The sequence below is a fragment of the Sus scrofa genome, chromosome 2 (assembly GCF_054392235.1).
Source record: "Sus scrofa isolate SSC_HxYL_T2T_F1_AM1 chromosome 2, Sscrofa_HxYL_maternal_Yorkshire_Landrace_v2.0, whole genome shotgun sequence".
In the NCBI taxonomy this organism is placed as follows: Eukaryota; Metazoa; Chordata; class Mammalia; order Artiodactyla; family Suidae; genus Sus; species Sus scrofa.
This window is the reverse complement of record NC_139384.1, coordinates 136,799,551-136,823,707: the sequence shown is the minus strand read 5'-3', so window position 1 is coordinate 136,823,707 and position 24,157 is coordinate 136,799,551. Positions and strand designations below refer to the sequence as shown.

At 38.4% G+C, this 24,157-nt stretch overlaps 1 protein-coding gene across 8 annotated transcripts in view; it reads right to left on the bottom strand.

The window, feature by feature from the left end:
* SNX2 (sorting nexin 2) overlaps nucleotides 1-23,028 on the bottom strand; it is a 58,624-nt gene extending 35,596 nt beyond the window's left edge. For all 8 annotated transcript variants that reach the window (XR_014838635.1, XR_014838636.1, XM_085014366.1 and 5 more), the window contains exon 1: nucleotides 22,851-23,028. Coding sequence is in view for 2 of the 8 variants with exons in the window: in XM_013986699.3 (XP_013842153.1) it covers nucleotides 22,851-22,958 (108 nt within the window). In the remaining 6 variants the exon portion in view is untranslated. The remainder of the gene's footprint in view (nucleotides 1-22,850) is intronic.
* Between the last annotated feature and the right edge of the window lie 1,129 nt (nucleotides 23,029-24,157).

Sequence of the window (24,157 nt, the reverse complement as noted above, 5' to 3'; positions counted from 1 at the left end):
GGAACTTTCTAGTATATCTTTCAGCAAGTGTGAACAAATTTCTGTTTCGTGCGTATCTAGGAGTGAAATAACTGGATCACAGGGTAAGTGAATGTTCTACTTTAGAAGATACCACTAAACAATCCTCCTAAAGTGGTTATATAATTTACATTTCCACCAGCAATATATGAAAATTTCGGGTTCACCATATCCTTGTCAACGCTAATATATTCCAGCTTTTCATTTTAGCTATTATGGAGGGTAGAGAGTGTGCTTTGAATTTGTATTTCCCTGATAAATAATGATGCTGAGTAATTTTTCAGGTTTAACAGACATTTGGGTATCTTCTTTTGTGAAGGATTTCTTGAAGTGTTTTTCCCACCATTTCTATCGTTCTTTTTTTTTTTTTTGTCTTTTTGTCCTTTTTTAGGGCCACACTCGTAGCATATGAAGGATCCCAGGCTAGGGGTCTAATTGGAGCTGTTGCTCCTCCCCTTCGCCAGAGCCACAGCAACGGAGGATTGGAGCAGAGCCTGCGACCTACACCACAGCTCACGGCAATGCCAGATCCCCAATCCACTGAGCAAGGCCAGGGATCGAACCCGCGACCTCATGGTTCCTAGTTAGATTCGTTTCCACTGCACCACGACGGGAACGCCTGTAGTTCTTTACTAGATAAAAGTTCTTTGCTAGATATATATAACAAGTATTTTCTTCTCATTCATACATTACTTTGTCTTTCCACTTACTTAATGGCAGATATTGATGAAGAGAAGTTCTAATTTTAGTAAGGGTATATTATCAATTTTTGTTTTATGACTAGGAAAGTTTTTGCAGGATCAATAATAACCTTTTAAGGCCACTCCTAATTCATAAGATTTTCCCATCAGCTTTTTAAGTAAATTTATCTTCTATGGCAAGAAGACCTTTTTTTTTAGAGTTTTCAAGAACAGTTTAAATTTCTTAGAGGAAAATTCAAAGGAGAAGCTGGGAGTTCCTGCTGTGGATCAGCAGTAACGAACCCAACTTGTATCCAGTGGGTTAGAGGATCAGCATTGCTGTGAGCTGTGGTGTAGATCGCAGAAGCAGCTTGGATCCCGCGTTGCTGTGGCTGTGGCATAGGCTGGCAGCTGTAGCTCTGATTCAACCCCTAGCTTGGGAACTTCCACAGGCCACAGGTGAGGCCCTAATAAAATAATAATAATAATAATAAATAAAAATCAAATAAATAAAGGAGAGGCTTTCTTGTCTCTCGGGGTTCACTCATTATTACAAACCTAAACTCTCATAAAGGTGGGCTTCTATTTACTGTAGCATTTTTTCTTGAAGGAATTTAAAAGGATTAAGCTTTTATTATAAGTTTTTTCTAGAAGATGTTCCTGACAACCTAAACTTCATCTCTAGCTGAATCTGGTTAGGTGAGAGGCATATATGCTCCCAGAGCACATCTATTTCTTCTGTCATGGTTTCTCTTACCATACTATAATTACTACCTGTTTTTTTTTTTAACTATAAACTCTGCAAGGAAAGAATATCTTGCTTATTATTTTTCACCCAACTCCTGGCAGCAAACACTCAGACTGTTAACTGAATTCTAAGAAAATAATTATGAATATGCCTAAGAATTGGCTGTAACTTTGTCAATCAGAGTGTCTATAATACTGAAAAGTTTGAAATACCCTAAAGCACATTTACCTAAAAATGCAGTAGAGTGGCTCCAACATCCATTCATGGTAAAAGCTTTTAGTAAACTAGGAATACTGGGGCCTTTCTCAACTTGAGAAACAATATCTACAAAAAACCTACAGCTAACATTATATTTACTAATGTGAAGCTCAGAGCGTTCCCACTAAGATCAGGAACAAGGCAAGGATGTTCCCTGTCACCACTGCTTTTCAACATCATTTTGCAAGTCCTAGCTAGTGCAAAAAGATAAAAGGAAATAAAAGGTATACAGACTGGGAAGAAATAAAACTCTGTTCACAGATGACATGCTCATCTACCTAGAAAATCCAAAAGAATCAAGAGAAAAGCCTTCCAGAACTAATAAGCGATTATACTAAAGTTGCAGGATACAAGACTTTTTTTTTTTTTTTTCTTTTTAGGGCCACACTTGTGGCATAGGGAAGTTCCCAGGCTAGAGGCTGAATCAAAGCTGCAACTGCCAGCCTACACCACAGCCACAGCAACACCAGATGCTAGATGCATCAGTGACCTACACCACAGCTCACAGCAACGCTGGATTCTTAACCCACTGAACGAGGCCAGGGATTGAACCCATATCCTCATTGCTACTAGTCAGGTTCTTAACCTGCTGAGCCACAATGTGAACTCCAACAAGACTAACATATAAAAGTTAATCACTATTCTATACACCATCAACAAACAGAATTTGAAATTAAAAAAAAAAATGTACACCAGCACCCAAACAACTAAATACTTAGGAATAAATCTGACAAAAATATGTACAATATCTATATGAGAAAAACTAAAAAAACTTTAGCAAAGAAGTTTAAAGAAGAACTAAATAAATGGAGAGATATTCCATGTTCATGAATAGGAAGACTCAATATCATCAAGATGTCAGTTATTCTTGACTTGTTCTACAAGTTCAGGGTAATCCCAATCAAAATCCCAGCAAGTTATTTTGTGGACATCCATAAAATGAAGCTAAAGTTTACATGGAGAAGCAAAAAAAAAAAAAAAAAAAAAAAAAAAACCAGAAAAAACAACACACTACTGAAGGAGAAGAAAAAAATGAGAGGCCTGAAGCTACAGACTTGAAGACTTACCATAAGGCTGCAATAATCTACACAGGGTGGTATTAGTGGAAGAATAAATAGATTAGTAGGACTAGAATAGCCCCAAAATAGACCCACTTTAATATAGCCAACAGATCTTTGACAAAGGAACAAAGGCAATACAGTGGAGGAAAAAAAAAAATCTCTTCAATAAACAATGATAGAACTGGAAACCCACAAGCAAAAAAAAAAAAAAAAAAAAAAAAAAAATCTAGACACAGACCTCACAGCCTTCACAAAAATCAACCCCAAATGGAGCACAGACCTCAATGTAAAGCATAAAAGCATAACGTTCCTAGAAGATAACACAGGAGAAAATCTAGATGACCTCAGGTTTCATGACGAGTTTTTAGATACAACAGAGGCACAATCCATGAAAAGAATACTTAGTAAGATAACTGACTTTGCTAAAATTAATATTAAAATCTTCTGTTGTGCAAAAGATACTGTCAAGAAAATGGAAAAACACAGGAGTTTCCTTCGTGGCTCAGCAGTTAATGAACCCGACTTGGATCTATGAGGATGTTGGGTTCAATCCCTGGCCTTGCTCAGTGGGTTGAGGATCCAGAGTTGCTGTGGGCTGTGGTGTAAGTCACAGATGTGGCTCAGATCCCACATTGCTGTGGCTGTGGCCTAGGTCAGCAACTGCAGCTCCAATTCAACCCCTAGCCTGGGAACTTCCATATGCTGCAGGTGTGGCCCTAAAAAGCAAAAAAAGAAAGAAAATGGAAAAACAAGCTGCAGACTGAGAAAAAACATCTGAAAAAGACAGAGCTGATAAAGCACCGTTATCCAAAATATAGAAAGAACTCTTAAAATTCAACAATTAGAGGAAAAGAGCAGAGAGCACACAATGGAAGCCATAAGGCAGGGTTGTAATGTTTCAGATGGAGACCTTGCGCCCAAGCTGGATCCCAGAAGATGAAAGAAAAGATTTGTGAGTATGTGTTCTCCATTCGGAACTTCCTCATCTATGTGCCCTACTGGGAGTCATTTCTTTAATCTTAAAGAAACTGGACAGCACATAAAGAGTGGGCATCATGTGTGAATGCATGATATGAAGAACCTGTTTCTATTCCTATCTGCAAATGAATACGCCCAGAAAGATGTAAGAGCGTCTTAGATTGAATGGACATAAAAATTCTACTTAAGAATAAGTTTGACTTTGCTAAATGAACTTTATAGCTATAAAATAAAGCTATTTGGAATGAGGTCCTACAGCAAAAGGAACTATATCCAATCTCTTGGGATACACCAAGGTAGAAATTAATATCAGAAAAGGAATGTGTGTGTTCGTGTGTGTGTGTGTGTGTGTGTGTGTGTACATGTATGACTAGGTCACTTTGCTGTACAAAAGAAATTGACAAAACATTGTAAATCAACTATATTTTTTTAAAAAGAGGACAAATAAAAAAGACAAAGCTAATTGGGAATTACGAAAAGATATCTTGTGGTCACAGTACATCCTTTTGCCTGTGACATTCAGCCTCTGTGAATGCTGGTATAGTGGTAAATGATGTCAAACTCCATTTTCTAGCAAATATTAATTTTATAGGGGAATTATATGTGCAAAACAAAAAACAAAAATCCCTCAACAATTAGAAAATAAAAAACCTAATTTACAAATAGGCTAAAAACCTTAACAGACACTTTACCAACAATATACACATGGAAGATAAGCACATGAAAAGATGTCCCACATCAGATGTCATCAGAGAAATGCAAATTAAAATGAGACACTACTCTACCTCATACTGGTACACTCTATACACCCATTTTTTTTTTTCCTGCACCCACAGCATGTGGAAGTTCCTGGGCCAGGGATCAAAGCTGTGCCATAGGTGCAGAGCAACGCTGGACGTTAATAACTCACTGTGCCACAAGGGAACTTTCTAGACACCTATTTAAAAGGTCACTGACAACAACAAATGCTGATGTGGACGTGGAACAACGGGAACGCTCCTTCACTGCTGGGTGGGATACAAAGTGTACAGCCACTTTGGGAGATAGTTTGGCAGTACATTTATAAAATAAACATACTCTTATCATATGTTACAGCAATCACGCTCTTTAGTATGCATCCAGAGGAGCTGAAAATTTATGCCCACACAAAAACATGCACATGTTTACAGCAGCTTTATTCATAATTGCCCCAACTTAGAAGCAATGAAGATGTTCTTCAGTAGGTGAATGAGTTAATAAACTAAGTACATCCAGACAATAGAGTATTATTCAGACTAAAAGGAATCAACTACCGAGCCATGAAAAGGCACAGCGGAAAGTTAAACGCATATTACTAAGTGAAAGAAGCCAGTCTGAAATGGCTGTATACTGTATGATTTCAACTATACGATATTGTGGAAAAGGCAAAACTACGGAGAGAGTAAAAAGATCAGAAGGTTGGAGGAAGGGAGCGATGAAGAGGCAGAGTAGAGAGGATTTTTAAGACAGTGAATCTACTCTGTATGACAGTATAATAGCGGACACACATCATTATATATTTGTACAAACCCAAAGAATGTACAACACCAAGAGTGTACCCTAAAGTAAACTATGGACCTTGGTTGATTATGACACGTCAGTGTGGTTTTGTCAATTGTAACAAATGTATCACCATGGTAGACAATGTTAACAATGAAGGATAATGCATGTGTAATGGCATTAGATGAGACATCTCTACACTTCCCACTCAGTGTCGCCATGAACTTAAAACTGCTCTAAACAGTAAAAATCTATTTCTCAAAAAATGTAGTAGCAAAGTGGCATTTACTGACACTGAAGATACTTATAGTATAACATTATACGAGAGGTAGTCGTCTATACATGTGATCCAGTTTACTGATGCTACTCAGCAAAGATAAATGTTGTTTCCGTAGTTGGCCCTCTGCATTTGGAAGTTCCAACAGATTCAACCGAGTATAGATTAAAAACATTTTTTAAAAAAGTAAGTTCCAAAAGCAAAATTGGAATTTGCCACATGCCAGCCTATTTCAACAATATTCACATTGTGTTTACAACTACTCACAAACATTTATATTGAAAGAAGTATTGTTAAGTAAAGACCATTTAAAGTATGTGGGAAGATATGCATAGATTATATGGAAATACTATGCCATTTTATACAAGAGATTAACATAAATGGGATTTTGGAATCTGTGGTCCTGGAACCAAAACTCTATAGATAACAAGGGAGGGACTGTACTTGTTTCGAGTAAGATACAGGCACTAAGGTCCTACTTAGAGCTTGTACACTAACTTCATTTTGAACAAAGGTATTTATCTTTAAAATATCAAAACTTCCTAGGGATCAAAAGTTCTAGATTCTGGTTCTGTTTGCACACTAACTTGTCTATTGTTTACATAACAAACTTCCCTAGGTAGGAGTGTTTTGCCTATACAATGAGAACAACACCAGAATTGCTATTACAGTCGTTTTTAAACTACCCACTTTATTATCTTACAATTTTTTTCTTTGTTGTCTTTTTGCCTTTTCTAGGGCCACTCCTGCGGCACATGAAGGTTCTCAGGCTAGGGGTCGAATCGGAGCTGTAGCCACTGGCCTATGCCAGAGCCACAGCAATGCGGGATCCGAGCCGAGTCTGACCTACACCACAGCTCATAGCAATGCCGGATCCTTAACCCACTGAGCAAGGCCGGGGATCAAACCTGCAACCTCATGGTTCCCAGTTGGATTCGTTAACCACTGAGCCATGACGGGAACTCCGATTATTTTACAATTTCTAAATCTAGAGTAATCTAACTTTATTTCCTTTCACATTTAACCTTGCTTGATAATTTTGAGAAAAACAAAGTACCAAAATTTGTAAAAATTAAATGCAACTTTAAAAATAATAAATCTCAACTCACTGCTCTAACTTAATGCTTATGTAGTGTTTGTGACCAAATCTCAAAAGAAAAGACACTCAACAGATGCCAACCCCAAAACAGCCCAGATGTTGGAAGTATTACTTAAAGAAAAATTTTAAGGCTTTTCTAAGCTCCATAAAGTGAAGATAAATACAACAGAAATGAATTAAAAAACAGTCACAGCAAAAAAAAAAAAAAAAAAAGTCCAGAACTGAAAAAAAATTATCTAAAAGTTTACAGAATGGATTCAATAAAAGAATGAAGAAAACATGAAAGTGTCAATGAACTTGAAAATAAACCCATAAGTATGCACTCTGAATAATAGAAAAAAAGAAAGTTGGGAGTTCCTGCTGTGACTCAGTAGGTTAAGAACCTGACATAGCATCTGTGAGGATGAAGGTTTGACACCTGGCCTCACTCAGTGGGTTAAGGATCTGGCATCCCTCAAAGCTGGGGTGTAGGTTATAGGTGAGGCATAGGCCTGCAGCTGCAGCTCTGATTTGATCCCTGGCCCAGGAACTTCCATATGCTGCAAGCGCGGTTGTAAAAAGGAAAAAAAAAAAATGTTGAATAAAATGAATTTTTTAATTATATTCCCCAGGGACCTAATCTAACATTCTTGTTGCTAAAGTCCCTAGAGAGATAAAAATTTCTTGCAGCAATACTTACAGAAAAAAATGGTTGAAAATTCCTTAAATTGAAGGACATAAATGTATAGATTCACGGAGCAAAAATGTACAGATTCGAACCTCAGACAGGATAAAAACAGAGAGAACTATGCATACACACATTATCACAGAGCTAAAAATAAAAGTAATAGGTGAAAAAAAATGAAAGAAGGAGAGAAAAAAACAACATTTTTACAAGGGTACATCAACTCAAATGACTGTAGATTTCTCATCAGAAATGAAACAAGCTAGGAAAATAGTTAAGAATAGTTTCAAATTGATGGAAAAAAGAGCTGTTAACCCAGAAATAATCTATAAACAGCAAAAATACCCTTCAGGAATAAAGTTGAAATAGTTTTCAGATGAAGTGCAAATAAGAGAACTCATCATCAGCAGACATGGTCTTAGGAAAAAAAAAAAAAACTAAAGGAAAGTCTCTATGTTGAAGAAAAATGATATAAAAAGAAACACTGATCTAAAAAAAGGACACAATGAACTTCTTTGCAGAACAGATACTGACTCACAGACTTTGAAAAACTTATGGTTTCCAAATGAGACCGGTTGGGGGGGAGTGATACACTGGGGGTTTGGGATGGAAATGCTATAAAACTTGGTTGTGATGACGTCTGTACAACTATAAATGTAATAAAATTCGAGTAATTAAAATTTAAAAAATAAAATAATGATTATAAAAAAAATACTGAATGAAGGGAAAACAACAGAAATGCTAGATATCTGAATGACAAGAAACTACATTTTCCCTCTTCAATCCTTTAAAATAGGTAAGACGGCTCAAAGTAAAAACTGCAGGAGTTCCCACCATGGCTGAGTGGTAACAAACCCAACTAGCATCCATGAAGATGTGGGTTCAATCCCTGGCCTCACCCAGTAGGTTAAGGATATGGCAATGCTGTGAGGTGTGGTGTAGGCCAGCAGCTAGAGCTCCAATTGGACCCCTAACCTGAGAACTTCCCTATGTCTCAGGTGCGGCCCTATAAAAAAAAAAAAAAAAAAAAAGTAAAAATTGTAATATAGTACATAGTTACAATACATGTAGACTGCTAACAACCTATAATGTATTACCATAACTGAATGTTCATATTACGCTAATATCTTAGGTATTCATAGTCCTCTCACACAAAAATTAGAGAAAGTAGAACTAGTATATTTATAGAACAAAAAGTACCCTTTATCTCAAAGTTCAGTGCCTGAGGGTGGAGGACAGGATGGAAATGGTGTGGATGGTGAGCAGCTCCAGGAATGGCTATGGTGGCGGCCGTCATCCCACTGTGGGGAAGCTATGAGGCATGTACTTTCTATGGATGCCCATCCATCGGCAGCATTGGAATCCTGTTCTCAGCTGCAAACAGAGCAGTCAGGAACAGTCAGCCACTCAAGAAAGGCTGTGAGAACTCACTTGTCCTTGCCTTTCCTTGTCTCTTTCAGCTTCCTAGTAAGTTCGAGAAGAGCTGTTCTTGGGAGTTCCCTCGTGGCTTAATGGGTTAAGGATCTGCTGTTGTCACTGCCCGGCACAGGTTCAGTTCCTGGCCTGGGAACTTACACGTGCTACAGGCATGGCCCCAAAAAAGCAACAGTGATAGTTTCTAGGTGATGAGAATTATAGTAGTCCAAGACAGGCAATAAGGAGGCATATATTCTTTTCTTCCAACATCATGATCTGGTAGTTTGCTGGAGATTGTTTTTATAAAAAGTTTCAAAGTTGCTAATATTTCTTAAAAAAAAAAAAAAAAAAACAAATAAAAAACCCCACAAAAAAAAATCTAGTGATGTAGATTCCAATCAAGATTAAGTCAGTCCACCTGAACCTCTTCTACTGATGAACACTAAATGCTCTGAACAGAATACAAAAACAACATCTAAAAGTAAATAATAGTCAGATTGGGGAGAGAGCCAAAAAAGTGAAAAATGATCCTTAAGAGGATGAATTTCATGATTTTTTTTTCTTCTTCTCTCACCCAGCTTTTCCTGAGAATGGCACCAAATGCAGAAATACACTAGGAGTATGTGAAGAAATGACTCCCCCTCCCCTCAAAACACAAACAAAAAGAACCAAAACCTCATCTATTTGGGTATAACACCAGGGCCCTTACAACCTAGAGAACACAGGCGGAAAGTTCCTCTTTTCTCTTCTCCCCTGCCCTCTCCTTTCCTCTTTTGTCTCTGCCATGAGCCCAGACTTAGTTGCTTACTTGCACGACACAGCAGTGATGAGAGCACAAGCATCAAAAACACCAAGAGAAAATCTACTTCTCTAGTCAGTTGAACCAGGAAAAGGGGGCCCAGGAGCATCAAGAGCAGGGGACAGAAATCATCACTGGTATTTTCTCTCCCTTCTTTCACTGCTTTTCTACAAGGCTGGTCCAAGCTGAGCTGAAGCAGACAGCTAAAACCCTAAGAGAAGCATAAGTTTCTGGGAAATGGCCTTGGAAAAAAGAGATCGGCATCTCTTTCCCAAAAGACAAGGTCTGTTTACTGTCCAGTATAATAAAGATAATGTCTCTTATTGTACAAAGAACATGCAGACTTATTGCCTATTATAAATGATTTAGGTTTCCTAAGCTCAGGTTCCTCAGCTGTGACACAAATCAAAGGCTGGTGCAACAAAGGCCTGGACCCCTTCATCTCATCATCCTGGCAAGAGCAGGCAAGGGAAATGGTCACAAACAAGCTCATGCTACTTGCAATGCTTTGAGTAATAAAGTCCTTTATCCTGTCAATTCCCAGCAGCCATAAAATAAATTAATCTGTTAGCTTACCAGGAGGGTAAAGTTTCAGGCCATTTACAGTTCTTGAATGAAAATCAGTGACCTTGAAGATAAATCATTAGGAAATAGCCAATGTGAATAACAGAGAGGGAAAAAGAAATAAAAATGAACAGAACATCAAGGATCTGTGAAACAATATAAAAAAAGGTCTAATATTCATGTTACTGAGTCCAAGAAAAAGAGCAGTGCAAAAAAATATTTCAAGAAATGATGGCTAGAGAGTTCCCATTGTGGCTCAGTTTGTTAAGAACCCAATTAATATCCATGAGAATGTGGCTTCAATCCTGGCATCACTCAGTGGGTTAAGGATCTGGTGTTGCCGCAAGGTGTGGCATAGATCATAGATGCGGCTTGGATCTGGCATTGCTATGGCTGTGGAATAGGCCGATGGCTATGGCTCCTATTTGATCCCCAGCCTAGGAAAACAAACGATGGCTAGAAACTTCCCAAATCTGGCAAAAGACATCAATTTACAGATTCAGAAACTGGCAACTCCAAATAGGACTTCAGAGAAAACTAGCTGCAGCCGCATCATTAAAAATGACAAATCTGGAGTTCCCGTCGTGGCGCAGTGGTTAACGAATCCGACTAGGAACCATGAGGTTGCGGGTTCGGTCCCTGCCCTTGCTCAGTGGGTTAACGATCCGGCGTTGCCGTGAGCTGTGGTGTAGGTTGCAGACGCGGCTCGGATCCTGCGTTGCTGTGGCTCTGGCGTAGGCCGGTGGCTATAGCTCCGATTGGACCCCTAGCCTGGGAACCTCCATATGCCGCGGGAGCGGCCCAAAGAAATAGCAAAAAGACAAAAAAAAAAAAAAAAAGACAAATCTGATAAATAAAAAATTAAAAACTTGAAGCAACTAAAGAAAAACAAAAAATTAAACTGATGGGAAGAATTAAAACAACTCATCTGTCACATCAGAAATCAGAGACCAGAAGACAGTAGCAAAAAATCTTTTAAGTACTGAAAGAAAAGAATTGCCAATGCAGAATGCCATATCCAGCAAAAATGTCCTTTAGGAATGAAGATGAAATAAAATGATTCTCAGATTAAAGAAAACTATAGGAATCTGCCATCCCTAAATCAACTCTTAAAAAAAAAAAAAAAGTGCTAGGAGACTTTCTTTGGCCTGAAAATACATAAGAAAGTAACAAAAACTTAAACCTTTAGGAATAAAGGAAGAGCCATAGAAATGGTAATTAGGGAAATAAAATAGACTATGTTTCTTCTCTTAAGTTATTTAAAATGTTTATAACCAGGAGTTCCCATTGTGACTCAGTGGGTTATGAACCTGACTAGGATCCATGAGGACTTAGGTTTGATCCCCAGCCTCAATCAGTGGGTTAAGGATCTGGTGTTGCCATGAGCTGTGGTGTAGGTCACAGACACCAGCTTGGATCCTTTAGTGCTACAGCTATGGCAGAGGCCAGCAGCTTTGATCTGATTTGATCCCTAGATGGGAACTTCAGTATGCCTCAAGTGCAGCCCTAAAAAAGCCAAAAAAAAAAAGACACAAGGGAACTAGAAAATATTTTAATGAATTAAAACAAAAATACAGTATCAAAAACAGTGCTTACAAAGAAATACATAGGTAAATGACAACACTCAAAAAGAAGACTCAAATCAATGATTCAAGCTTCTATCTGACAAGACAGAGGAGCAAATTAAACAGCAAGCAGAAGACAGAAATTAATGAAATTTAAAAACAAGATAAAAAATAGAAATCAAGAAGCCAAAGACTGATTTTTTTGAAAAGATTTCAATAAAATGACAAACCTTCAGTAATATTAAAGTAAATAAGCAAACAAAGAGATGATATAAATTACCAATAATGAATGGTAATTCATTACCACTGAATGAAAAGGGAGAGGCATTACCTACAGACCCCACAGATATGGTAAACGGATAATGGAGCATTATGAGAAATCTATGTTCATAAATTTCACAACTTACACTGAATGGACAAATTCCTTCAAAGTCACATATCACCAAAGTTCACCAAGAAGAAATACACCACAAAAAAATTCAAAGATAATGAATTTGCAGCTAAAAAATCTTCCAACAAACAAAACTGTATGTTTAGATGACTGCACTAGCAAGTTTTGTCAACACTTAACAAAGACATAAGACTAATTTCATACAACTTTCAAGAATATAGAAGAGGGGAGTTCTCTTGTGGAGCAACACAGTAGGTTAAGGATCCAGTGTTATCACTGCTGTGGCCTGGAAACTTCCAAGTGGTATGAACGCGACCAAAAAAAAAAGAATATACAAGGGAGTTCCCATTGTGGTTCAGGGATAACAAACCCGACTAATATCCATGAAGACGCAGGTTTGATCCCTGGCCTTGCTCAGTGGGTTAAGGATCCAGCGTTGCTGTGAGAAGACAAAGCTTGGATCTCATGTTGCTGTGGCTGTGGTGTAGGCCAGCAGCTACAGCTCCACTTCAACTCCTAGCCCATTACCATACGTCTCAGGTGCGGCCCTAAAAAAAAAAAGGAATACAGGAGTTCCCATTTTGGCTCAGCGGAAATGAATCTGACTAGTATCCACGAGAACGCAGGTTTGATCCTGGACCTCGTGCAGTGGGTTAATTACCTGGCATTGCCATGAGATGTGGTGTAGGTTACAGACACAGCTTGGATCTCATGTTGCTGTGGCTGTGGTGCAGGCTGGCAGCTACAGTTCTGATTCAACCCCTAGCCTAGGAACTTCCATATGCAGCAGGTGCAGCCCTAAAAAGAACAAATAAATAAATAAATCATAATTAAGGGAGGAAAAAAAATATGAGTATTTTCCTTCCATGAGCACGCAAGGGGTAAAGATATCCACTCTCACTAATTCTTTCAATATTATACTGGTGGTGCTAGGTAGCGCATTAAGGCAAGAGGAAAAAAGGCATAAACAGAAAGAAACTGGAATTCCCGTCATGGCACAGCAGAAACGAATCCGCCTAGGAACCATGAGGCTGTGGGTTCAATCACTGGCCTTGCTCAGCGGATTAAGGATTTGGCGTTGCTGTGGCTGTGGCATAGGCTGGCAGCAACAGCTCTGATTGGACCCCAGCCTGGGAACCTCCATATGCCACAGATGCGGCCCTAAAAAGAAAAAGAAAGAAAGAAAGAAAAAACTACATCAAAAAAAAAAAAAAAAAAAGATTAGAAAGAAATGAAGAGTTCCTGTTGTGTTGCAGCTGAAACAAATCTAATAACCATAAGGATGTGGGTTCCATCGCTGGCCTTGCTTAGTGGTTCGGGGATCTGGTGTTGCCGTGAGCTACGGTGTAGGTTGCAGACGCCGTTCAGATTCCAAGGTGCTGTGGCTGTGTGGATGCTGGCAGCTGTAGCTCCGATTTGACCCCTAGTCTGGGAACCTCCATATGTTGCAGGTGCGGCCCTAAAAAGCAAAAAAAAGAAAAAAGAAAAGATTAGAAAAAAATAAAACTAATTAATTAATCAAAGACAACATGATTGTCCACATAGAAAATCCTGAAGACTCCACAAAAAACCTACTAGTGTTTTGCACTTGCAGAATACAGGGTCAACATGCCACCAATGAGCAAATATAAAAAATATAAAAGCACCCCAAAACCATAAATTACTTAGGCATAAACAAAACATGTACCATATCTGTATGCTGAAAACCACAAACACTGATGAAAAAATCAAATAAGACCTAAATAGAGAGAAACAGGATACTTAAGGCTTAATGGCTTAGTCGTGTTAATACATTAATTCTCTTCCAAACTAATCAATGGAATCATCACAACTCCAACTAAAATCTCGGCAGGAATTTTTGGTAGCAATCAATGATCTGATTCTAAAATTATACGAAAAGGCAGAAGAACTAGAATAGCCAGAACAATTTTGAAAAGAACAAATTCAGTGGATTCACACTACCTAATAACAAGTCTCAGTTACAGTTATCAAGACAGCACAGAACTGTCAAAAAGACAGTTAAAAGATCAATGAAACAGTCCAGAAATAGACCTACACACATACATGCTCTATTGATTTTTGACAAGGATGCAAAGACAACCCAAGGGAGAAACTTTTAAAGTCTAGCTTCTTTAACTTAGTATAAAACATGTGAAATTCATTGATGTTGTTGCACGCACTGAAAAATACTATCAACCAAATGAAGACTTACAGAACATTCCACCCAATAACAGAATACACACATTCTTTTCAAGTGCACACATAATATCTACTATGAAAGGTCACATTCTGAGCCATAAGACAATTGTAATGACATCATTATCTTTCAATAAATGGTGCTTGAACAACTGGATATTTATATGAAAAAAATGAACCTCAACTCATAAGAAAATCAACTCAAAATCAATCCAAAGTCTAAATATAAAAACTCAATCTATAAATTTATAGAAGAAAACATAAGCAAAGCCTTTAACGGACTTAGGTTAACATAAGCAAAGCATTTCACATGTAACATCTAAAGCACTATTAAAAAAAAAAAAGGATAATTTCAACCTTAAAATAATGCATTTTGCTATGTGAAAGATACTGCTAATAGCTAATAGCATAAAAAGACAAGCCACAGACTGAGGAGAAAATACTCCCAAAACACACATCTGCCAAAGGATTTGTAATCAGAATATACGAAGAATTCTCAAAACCCTATAAGAAAACCCATTCCATTTTCAAATGGGCAGAAGATGTGAAAGAACACTTCACCAAAGACAATTTTCAGATGGAGAATACGCAAAAAGATACCATCGTTAATCATTAAGGAATGGATATTAAAACCACAATAAGATAACAGTATACACCTCTTCCAACGGCTAAAACTCAGTGGTATGCTGGCAAATATTTAGCAATCAGGTCTTCAGGAGAGAGGACCCTGAATTTTAGCTTTTTTTAATTTCTGTGGCATAAACACGCCCTCCATGGCTGATTACTTCCAACTGAATGTGGACCTAGGGAGTATGTACTTTCCACTGCACAGATATAACAAACACATAAACTTAGGAGCATAGAAAATAGTGAAACATAGTAAAGAAATGAGGAAGTGATGAGTTTTAAATATTTATTACTTTTGTTTTTAATATAATTTAATTATGTTTATATAATTTAATTTTTAACAATGGCTGTTTACTAACCAGCTTACAAAATTCCTGAAACTCTAAAGATGAGTTCTTTCAAACCAGTATAATCTAGCCCCAAGCATGCCACTGCCTGAAAAAACTACCACCACCAAGTGCTGACAAGGATGTGGAACAAATGAATTTTCAATCACTGAAGAAGAGTCTGGTAGTTTCCTTTTTCTTTTCTTTCTTTCTTAGAATCTTTAACTGCATTAGATTTCAGAGATAAAATGGATGGAAACCTTGACCAGAGACTAAAATGCACAAACTAGCTGCCCTGAAGGCTCCTTGGGATCAGCATTCAGGATTCAAACACTCAATAATACATACAAAGTGTGACTCCCAGAATAGGAATGAAATTTCAATATTAAAATAGCTTTGATGATACTTGGAAATACACTGACATGCTTGTGTCTTGAAGCATCATGCTTTTGTTTTAATGAAACCATATATTATCAATTATCAGACCTGGCAACACTGTCCTAATGGATATGATCTTGAATTTATTATTAACCATTAACTTGTGAAACTAAAAGCACATAACTTCGTCTCCTACGCGTTGTCGCCCAAGAATCTTTCTGGCAGAAAGTTTGGCAGTTTCTTAAAAACTTAAACATACATTTACCACACAACCAGAAATCCTACTTCTAAGTATGTTGCCAAAACAGATGAAAACTGTGTTCATAAAAAACCTGTACATAGATGTTTATGCTGTGTCTACTCATTAATGCCAAAAACAGCAGAAATGTCCTTCAACAACACTGATACATACATACAAAGGAATACTAATTCAGCAGTAAACAGGAATGAATTGCTGATAAACGCAGCATCATCAATTAATATTGGATGTTTTAGGTTACGTTAAAGAAGCTACTTTCACAAAGTTTCATACTGCTTTATTTATACAAAGCATAATTCTATTTAAATGAAATTCAAGAAAAGACAAAACTATTGGCAAAAACAGATCAAGTGGTTGCCAGAGGCTGGGAGTAGGAAGAGTTAACTACATAAGCGAATTTTTAGGGGGTGATGGTAGTGGTGTCCTTTTCCTGACTGAAGTAAATTTTATCACAACTAAAAATTATCACCACAGGAAAAAAACACAAGAGTTCAATTTTATAACAAAGTGGACCTTTGAAAATTAACATTAAAGATAAATTTTACTCTTTTTAAGAAAGAAATATGAAAAAAATTGAGCACTTCTGCCTTAAGCAACTTCACAGAGTAACATTTTTTCAGGCACTAAAAATAGTTCATTCTAAACCCTTAAATTTAATGGTGTCCAAAGAAGGTGGTCACCTAGAGTTATACCACTTCATAAATCTCTATCTAGTAATTTTCTGTGTTGTTCCCTTTAAACACCTGGTCACAAAATGTCTTTGCTCTGAAACCCAGGTAACTTACAGTGAAATTTTCAAAAAAATTAATACATTTAAAGTTGGATGCCTAACTAAAGATTAGAAAACAGAATTAAGAAAACAAAGGGTTTCCTTAATTCTGTTTCTTAATTCTGTTTTCAGGGTTTCAAAGATCATCTCTATGCAATTAAGTGACTCCAATCTTCTACATTATTTCCATACCATGTGCATATTTTTTTCTTTTTAGGGCCACATCTGTGGCAAATGAAAGTTCCCAAGCTAGGAGTCAATCGAGGCTGCAGCTGCTGGCCTATACCACAGCCACAGCAACACAGGATACGAGCCATGTTCTGCAACCTACATCAGAGCTCACAGCAACAGCAGATCTTTAACCCACTGAGTGAGGCCAGGAATTGAACCCACATTCTCATGGATACTAGCTGGGTTCGTAACTGCCAAGCCACAATGGGTACTCCCCATGTGCATATATGTATTTCAATTACACATATATCATGTGCTTTGCAGGTGTTTGTTCACAAAGCTGTGTTTTTGTGTTGACTCCTGTTGATTCATATACTCTATGAGGGCAGGAACTACACTTCCACAGTCTGGGTTAGTGTCAACCATTCAATAAATCTCACAGACTCTCAAATTTCTATCTCTAGTCCAACCAGTATTTCCAGCTGCCTGATAGTATCTTCATTGATATAACTTAACCCCAAATGAAACAATCTTAAAATTCCTTCTCCCAGACACTTAAGGCTTAAGATGACCTCTTTTTTTTCTTTTTTTTTTGGCCATGCAAGTTCCCCCGCAGGAACTGAACCTGTTCCACAGCAGTGACCCAAGCCACACCAGTCACGATGCTGAGTCCTTAACCTTTAGGCCATCAGAAAACTCTTTTATTATTTTTACTTTTCTTCTTGAGGCCTTTAACCTCAGACTTAAAATAACCTCCCACTTAAATTTATCCCTCAGACTGCTAGCACATTAATCTTCCTAGGTGATCATGTTACTGCCCTGAAAACTTTCCACAGCTCTCATGTGCCTGCATAACTAATTTCAAAGCTCTTCACAATCTCACCATACACACCTGTAACATCCTATATTCAGCCGCCTAGAATTATTTATGGTTCTGTATAATATGGACTAAACCTTAAGTGACACTTGCTATTCTTCCACACTGAAATTTCATTCCACCCTTCAAGGTCCCTGTTAATTACTGCCATCTCAATGGCTTTTCCTAGCCAACATCAGCATTTACTGTTCAACTACTATGCATAAGGAACACTGATAGGAATTGGAATCCCTCCCATTTCACTGGTACATTCAGTGCAAACTGGTGCTTTCAGATCTACAGTCACAATCAGTCTAAATCAGAGTTTTTTGTAGCCTCTTCTCCATTGGAGAGTTACTGTCTTCAAAGATTTGCATTATCTTGCTGATACCTGCACTCCCATTATCATCTAAAAAGGATGGCAGAGAGTAAATATTCAGGTTTTAATTGAAGTCAACCAAGTACAGTATCTTCTGAGCACTTATGGCATGGAATTACATGGTGGGAAAGGAATTCTAAGACACGTGAACCTACTACACAGAAATTTTTAAACTGCCCTATAAACTTTATCATGCGACAGTGTTAGGGAAACTGTAGCTCTCAGATTAACTTCAACTGACTTTAAGATTTCAGGTTTGTCCAAGAACCACGTATAAACATCTATATAGTCAATTGATTTTGAAAAAGAATGCCAAGACCATTCAGCAGAGAAATTAAAGAGTCTTTTCAACAAATGGTTCTGTGACAAATGGACTGCCACATGCAAAAGAAGTAAACTGGACTTTACTCCGATACCATATACAAAAGTTAACTCAAAATGGGCTAAATATAAGAGCCAAAACCATAAAATTCTTAGAAGAAAACAGGTGTAAATTTTCATGACCTTGGATTGGAGGCAGGGGATTCTTAAATATGATGCTGAAAGCATGAGCTACAAAATAACAAAATAAATTTGACTTCATTACATTTTTTTTTTTTTAAAAATGTGCTTCAAAGAAAATCACTGAGAATATCAAGACAACTCCACAGAATGGGAAAAAATAACTGGAAATCATGTATCTAACAAGGAATGTGTACCAAGAATATATAAAAAATTCATATAACTCAATTAAAAAAAAGTCCAATTAAAAAATAAGCAAAAACGGAGTTCCCGTCGTGGCTCAGCAGTTAACGAATCCGACTAGGAACCATGAGGTTGTGGGTTCGATCCCTGGCCTTGGTCAGTGGGTTAAGGATCCAGCATTGCCGTGAGCTGTGGTGTAGGTTGCAGACGCGGCTCAGATCCTGCATTGCTGTGGCCCTGGTGTAGGATTGGCTACAGCTCCGATTCAACCCTTAGCCTGGGAACCTCCATATGCCATGGGAACGGCCCTAGAAATGACAAAAAAAAAAAAGGAAAGGCAAAAAAAAAAAAAAAAGCTGTGAACAGATATTTCTCCAAAGGTGTACAAACAGCAATAAGCACATGAGAAGATGTCTTCAGGAAAATACAATCAAAATCACAATAAGATACCATTTCACATGCATTATGGTGGAGAGAATCAAAAAGTTAAATAACAAGTGCTGATGAGATTGTTGAAAAATTGGTTACCTCATCTATGGCTGGTGGGAATGTAAGATGGTGTGGTCATTTTGGGAAATCCATTCCAGCCATTCTTCAAATGACTAAATGGAGAGTCACCATATAACATCTGAACACAAATGTTTATTGAAGCATTACTTATCGATAGCCAAAATGTGCAAACAACACAAATGCTCAACAAATGACAAAATGTATAAACAAAATGTAGCACAGCCATACAATGAATATTACTTGGGGATGAAAAGGAATAAAATATAGACTTTCAAAACAGTCTGCTAAGCAAAGGCAGCCAGTCAAAAGACCACACATTACATGATTTCATTCAAATGAAATCCAGAATAGGGAAGTCTATAGAGACAGAAAGTGAATTAGTCCTTGCCTAAGGTTGGGGACAGAGGGGTTTAGGGAATGGGGATAGGAGGTGAGAGTTAAACGTACAGAGTTTCTTTCTGAGGTGATGAAAATGTAAAACTGCACATACCTGTGACTATACTAAAACCCATAAAATTGTATAAGCTAAATGGATACATTGTATGATATATGAATTATATTTCAATAAAGCTATCTAAAAAAAGAATAGGCATATAATATAAATTAACTGACTTTTTTAAGGTGTTGCCTTACCACTCGATGCCGCTTTAGGGCAAATATCTTTTAAGCTTAGAGTTACATCATTTAAAAAAAAGGTAGTATTTCCACACAATGTAAATGCTCACCTCTCGGATACCAAAAAAGAACATGCTTTTGCCATATTTTTTCCTTTCTTATTCCCTTCCCTGCCCCCTATTCCAGCCCTTCACCACTTTGTTTCACAGTCACAACAGAAACATAAACTAGGGGTTTAAAATATGATTTAACTACTGAATACAGCCTTATGTGACAGTTCTTAATTTTGAAAGGAAGGAATTTAATATTGGGATAAAAATATACTCATGGCATACATATACACTAAGTTGTATAGTCAGTACAAGCTTAACAATTATGACTGTGAAGCTATCTATAATTTGATTTTCACTTATATGGATTTCAATTAATCTTTCTTTCTCCAAAAGCCGTCAAGGGAAAAAATTTTTACACGAATAATATCTTTCTTCTTTTTTTTGCTTTTTAGGGCCACACCCCCGGCAAATGGAGGTTCCTAGGCTAGGGGTGAATCGAAGCTGTAGCTGCCAGCCTACACCACAGCCATAGCAATGCCAGATCCGAGCCTGTCGGTGACCTACACCACAGCTCACGGCAATGCTGGATCCTTAACCCAGTTAGCGAGGCCAAGGATGAAACCTGTGCCTGCTCCACGCACATCCCTGCATCCTTCTCCATCAGTGGCCTCCTGGATACTAGTTGGATTCATTTTCACTTCGCCACAGTAGAAACTCCTGAATAATATCATTTTTAAAACTATGACTTACTTTTTTAAAAAAAAACATAAAGACATTAATTTGTATGTCTTTCTTACAATTTACAGCTTAGGTAATAACTATTCAATGCAGATGATCTGTATCAGAATCACCTTTGGCTTTGCAACTCATTATTGTCAACGGACAAGAAGCAATGTCATTAAGAAAAGTTTGTTAAAAATGCAGAATATTGGCTTATCCCAGCCCTCCAGAATCATAATTTGCACTTTAACAAGATCTCTAGGTAACTTAGATAAAAAGTCTGAAAAGCATAATCTAGAACACTTAATTAAACACCCAGATTATAGTGAGGCAAAGGCATGTGCATTTCAAACAAGAATGCTATGGTGTTTCCTGAGCACTGAAGTTTGAGAAGCACTGTTCAAAAGAAAAGTGAGTATACTGAAAAACATTCCTTTAGAGCAGCTTTGGTATACTAATAAATACTGCCATATTCTTCCCCAAATAGCTTGAAAAGCAAAACAAAATTCTCAATTTCTTAACTCTCAGTTATACTACCTTAAAATGACCCTGAATGAGTCTCATGAAATAAAGGGTTTAGATGATCAAAATAAACTTTAAAAAAAAAGTTCTTAATGCACTAAGCAAAACAAATTTATTCACACCCACAATTCTGTAGATTTTTACTGAAAAAGTCAAATATCTTATTAAAAAGTCCCATCTAAATGGGAAAAATAAATTATAGTTCATTTTACTCAACTTTCCAAGACCTTAATTAAAAAGAATGCTTAAGTGTTCACAACATGCTAGCTTACACTATGTCAATTAAGTTTTTTCTGATCCTTGCTGGTGGAAAACCTTTGTAGCCCCTCACAGGAAATACAGGTCTTAGGATCCAACATAGACACTAACCTTCAGTACACTTTAAGGTAGGCTGCAGAGTGTATACAAAGGACTAAAAGGATATTAACCTCAAAAGGCAATTCACATGCAAGACAATTTTTACCAATTCCCAAGAGATGTTGGTTTAGACAATTCAGCAAACATTTGCTAAATGCAAATGTTCAAAATTTTGTGAGGAACACAAGGATGATCAAAGCACTATCCCTAGCCCCAAGAAGCACACAATCTTGAGAAGTGGGGCTTGGCCAGGAACTTGCATATACAATTAGAAGAATGTGGTCAGTACTGAAAACAGTACCCGAAGTTCCCAGTTTCAGGTAACTGAACGTCAAATAAAGGATATTTTACTGTAATTTCCCAACTGATTTCGTGCATAGTTGAACAAGCTAGGAAAGCTTACTAAAAAGCACTTTATAAGGAATTATAGCCCAAAGTAAACAATTTTCTGGGAAATTTGCTTATATTTTAATACACATATACATACTTAAAGTTGGGCTATGAGGTGTGTGTGCTCTCAACAAAAGCAAAGCAATTCAAACATGAACTTGATACAGGAGGCCCAATACAGTTAAGTTCATCGAGGGCGTTTCCTTTGACAAAAACAGGAACATTTAGCTTCAGAGATCGCTGATCATGCGAGAAAAGAGGAAAAAGGAGTGAAGATCTGTTTTCATTTCTCCCCTGGTAAATTAAAAAAAAAAACCAACCTCCCCCAGCCCACAGGAGTTTCCTGGACTCTTAACTTTATATTTTATCAATACTATGGCCCTTTGAAAGCCTAGAAACTTAAGAAGACAAACAAAATCGGTCAAACGCAGGTACGTATTAACACGCCAAAACAGAAGCCCCTCCCTCAAAGGGAACTAGGGGCCACGAAGGGACAGGATCGGGAAAAGTGCATTCATGCGCTCCCTACAGCGCCTAGGACACTCGGCATTCTGTACTCTGCTCTCCCCTTTCAGAGGCACACCCTCCCTTGGGAAGGAAAAAGCAAGCACCCCTTTAAAGGAGCTGCGGAGGTCGCCCAACAGCATGGTGAGGTTTGTTGGGACCCAGGGCAAGACCTTCTCTGCTCTGTAAAAGGAGGTGCAAGTGACACTGAGGAGGGCCAGCGGGGAAAGGACACTCCGATGCTCCGTCCGGTCCTGGCCCCTTTGGGGATTAGGCTGGCCCCGGCCCGCAGACTGCTCTCGTAAGGAGGCCTAGGGGCCAAGCCAACTCGAGCCTATTGACAGGTACCCGAGGTGGGGCCCGGGTCACAGGTGTCGCCCCAACCAGGTCCTTGCAAACCGGGGGGTGGGGAAAGACAAGTCAGGGCAGGGCAAAGGCACCTAAAGGTGAGACGCGCGGCGGGGGCGGAGCGCGGCACCCACAGCAACGCAGGCTCACCTCTAGAGTGGAGACAGTGCTGGTGAACAGGTCCTCTCCGTCCTCCAGCTCCTCAAAGTCGGTGGGTTTCCCGTCCCCCAGTGGAGGAGGTTCCCTCTCGGCCGCCATCTTCGCTCGCCCAGACTACTGCGCGAGCGGGACCTCGCGGACCTGTCACGTGAGCACGCACGGCTGGGCTGGCGCGCCGGCCGCCAGGCTCCCCCGCCTCCCCAGCCAGCCTCACGCGGCCCCGCCCAGCAGAGCGAGGCCCCGCCCCCTGCCCGGTGACGCCACCCGCTCCGAGTTGGGGCGTGCAGCCCCGCCCCTTTGCCCCTCCTTCCACCTCCACATCTGGGTGGTGGTCACTTTCTCACTGCCAGCCTGCAGTACTGACTTTTGTGGAAGAATCTTAAAGAGTTTTGTTACCACGTCGTCTTCTTAGCAAGGCTAGGCCAAAAGATTTCTGTTGTCATTACCAGTTTTAAAATCTCCTTTAGGAGTATTAAGAACTTGAAGACCACTCTTTGGGCTTGGATTATGCACAGACTAAGGCGCAAGATTCAGGACTGGCGGCAGAGAGACATCTCTTAAACTTCTAGGCTGTTCCACAGAACTTTCTGACATGATGGAATTATTCTGTATCATTGAAATGTGACTAAATTCACATCTAATTCAGACTGAGGAACTGAATTTTAAATTGTATTTAATTTTAATTACCTTAAATATAGTCACATGTGGTTAGAGGCTACCTATTGGACAATGCAGCTCTAGATAACAAAAACGTCCTGAATAACTTGTCTGAAGTTTACTCCAATTCCAATTTCATTACAAGCCATACAGTATTTTTCCTCAATAAAGTGTCAGAAAGGCTGGAAAAATGACAGTTTGGAAACCAATTTCATCACAAGCCACACAATATTTTTCCTCAACAAAGTAAGAGTCAGAAAGGCTGGAAGAATGACAATTAGGAAAAATCAGTGGATGATTGGTAAGAGTACCGTACTTGGTTCCTTCTGGCAATTACTAGATCATCACTGTGGGAGGGTCTCCTGGAGAATTTCAGCTTAAATTTCTTTATTTAAATGGGAATGTTACCTTACTCATTTCATTGCATAGGATTTTTGTCAAGCTCAAATGAGAAAATACGTGAAAGTCTTCAGAAAGATAAAGAGTGCTATGCCAATGCAAGGTATATTCTTAGAAAATTGAAAGGGGGCATAGCAGATAGCAACCTGAAGTTTTAAGTTTGCTGGAGAAGAAGGCTTCACAGGGATCTCTCTCTTTCTCTCTCTCTCTCTCTCTCTTTTTTTTTTTTTTTTTTGGCTTTT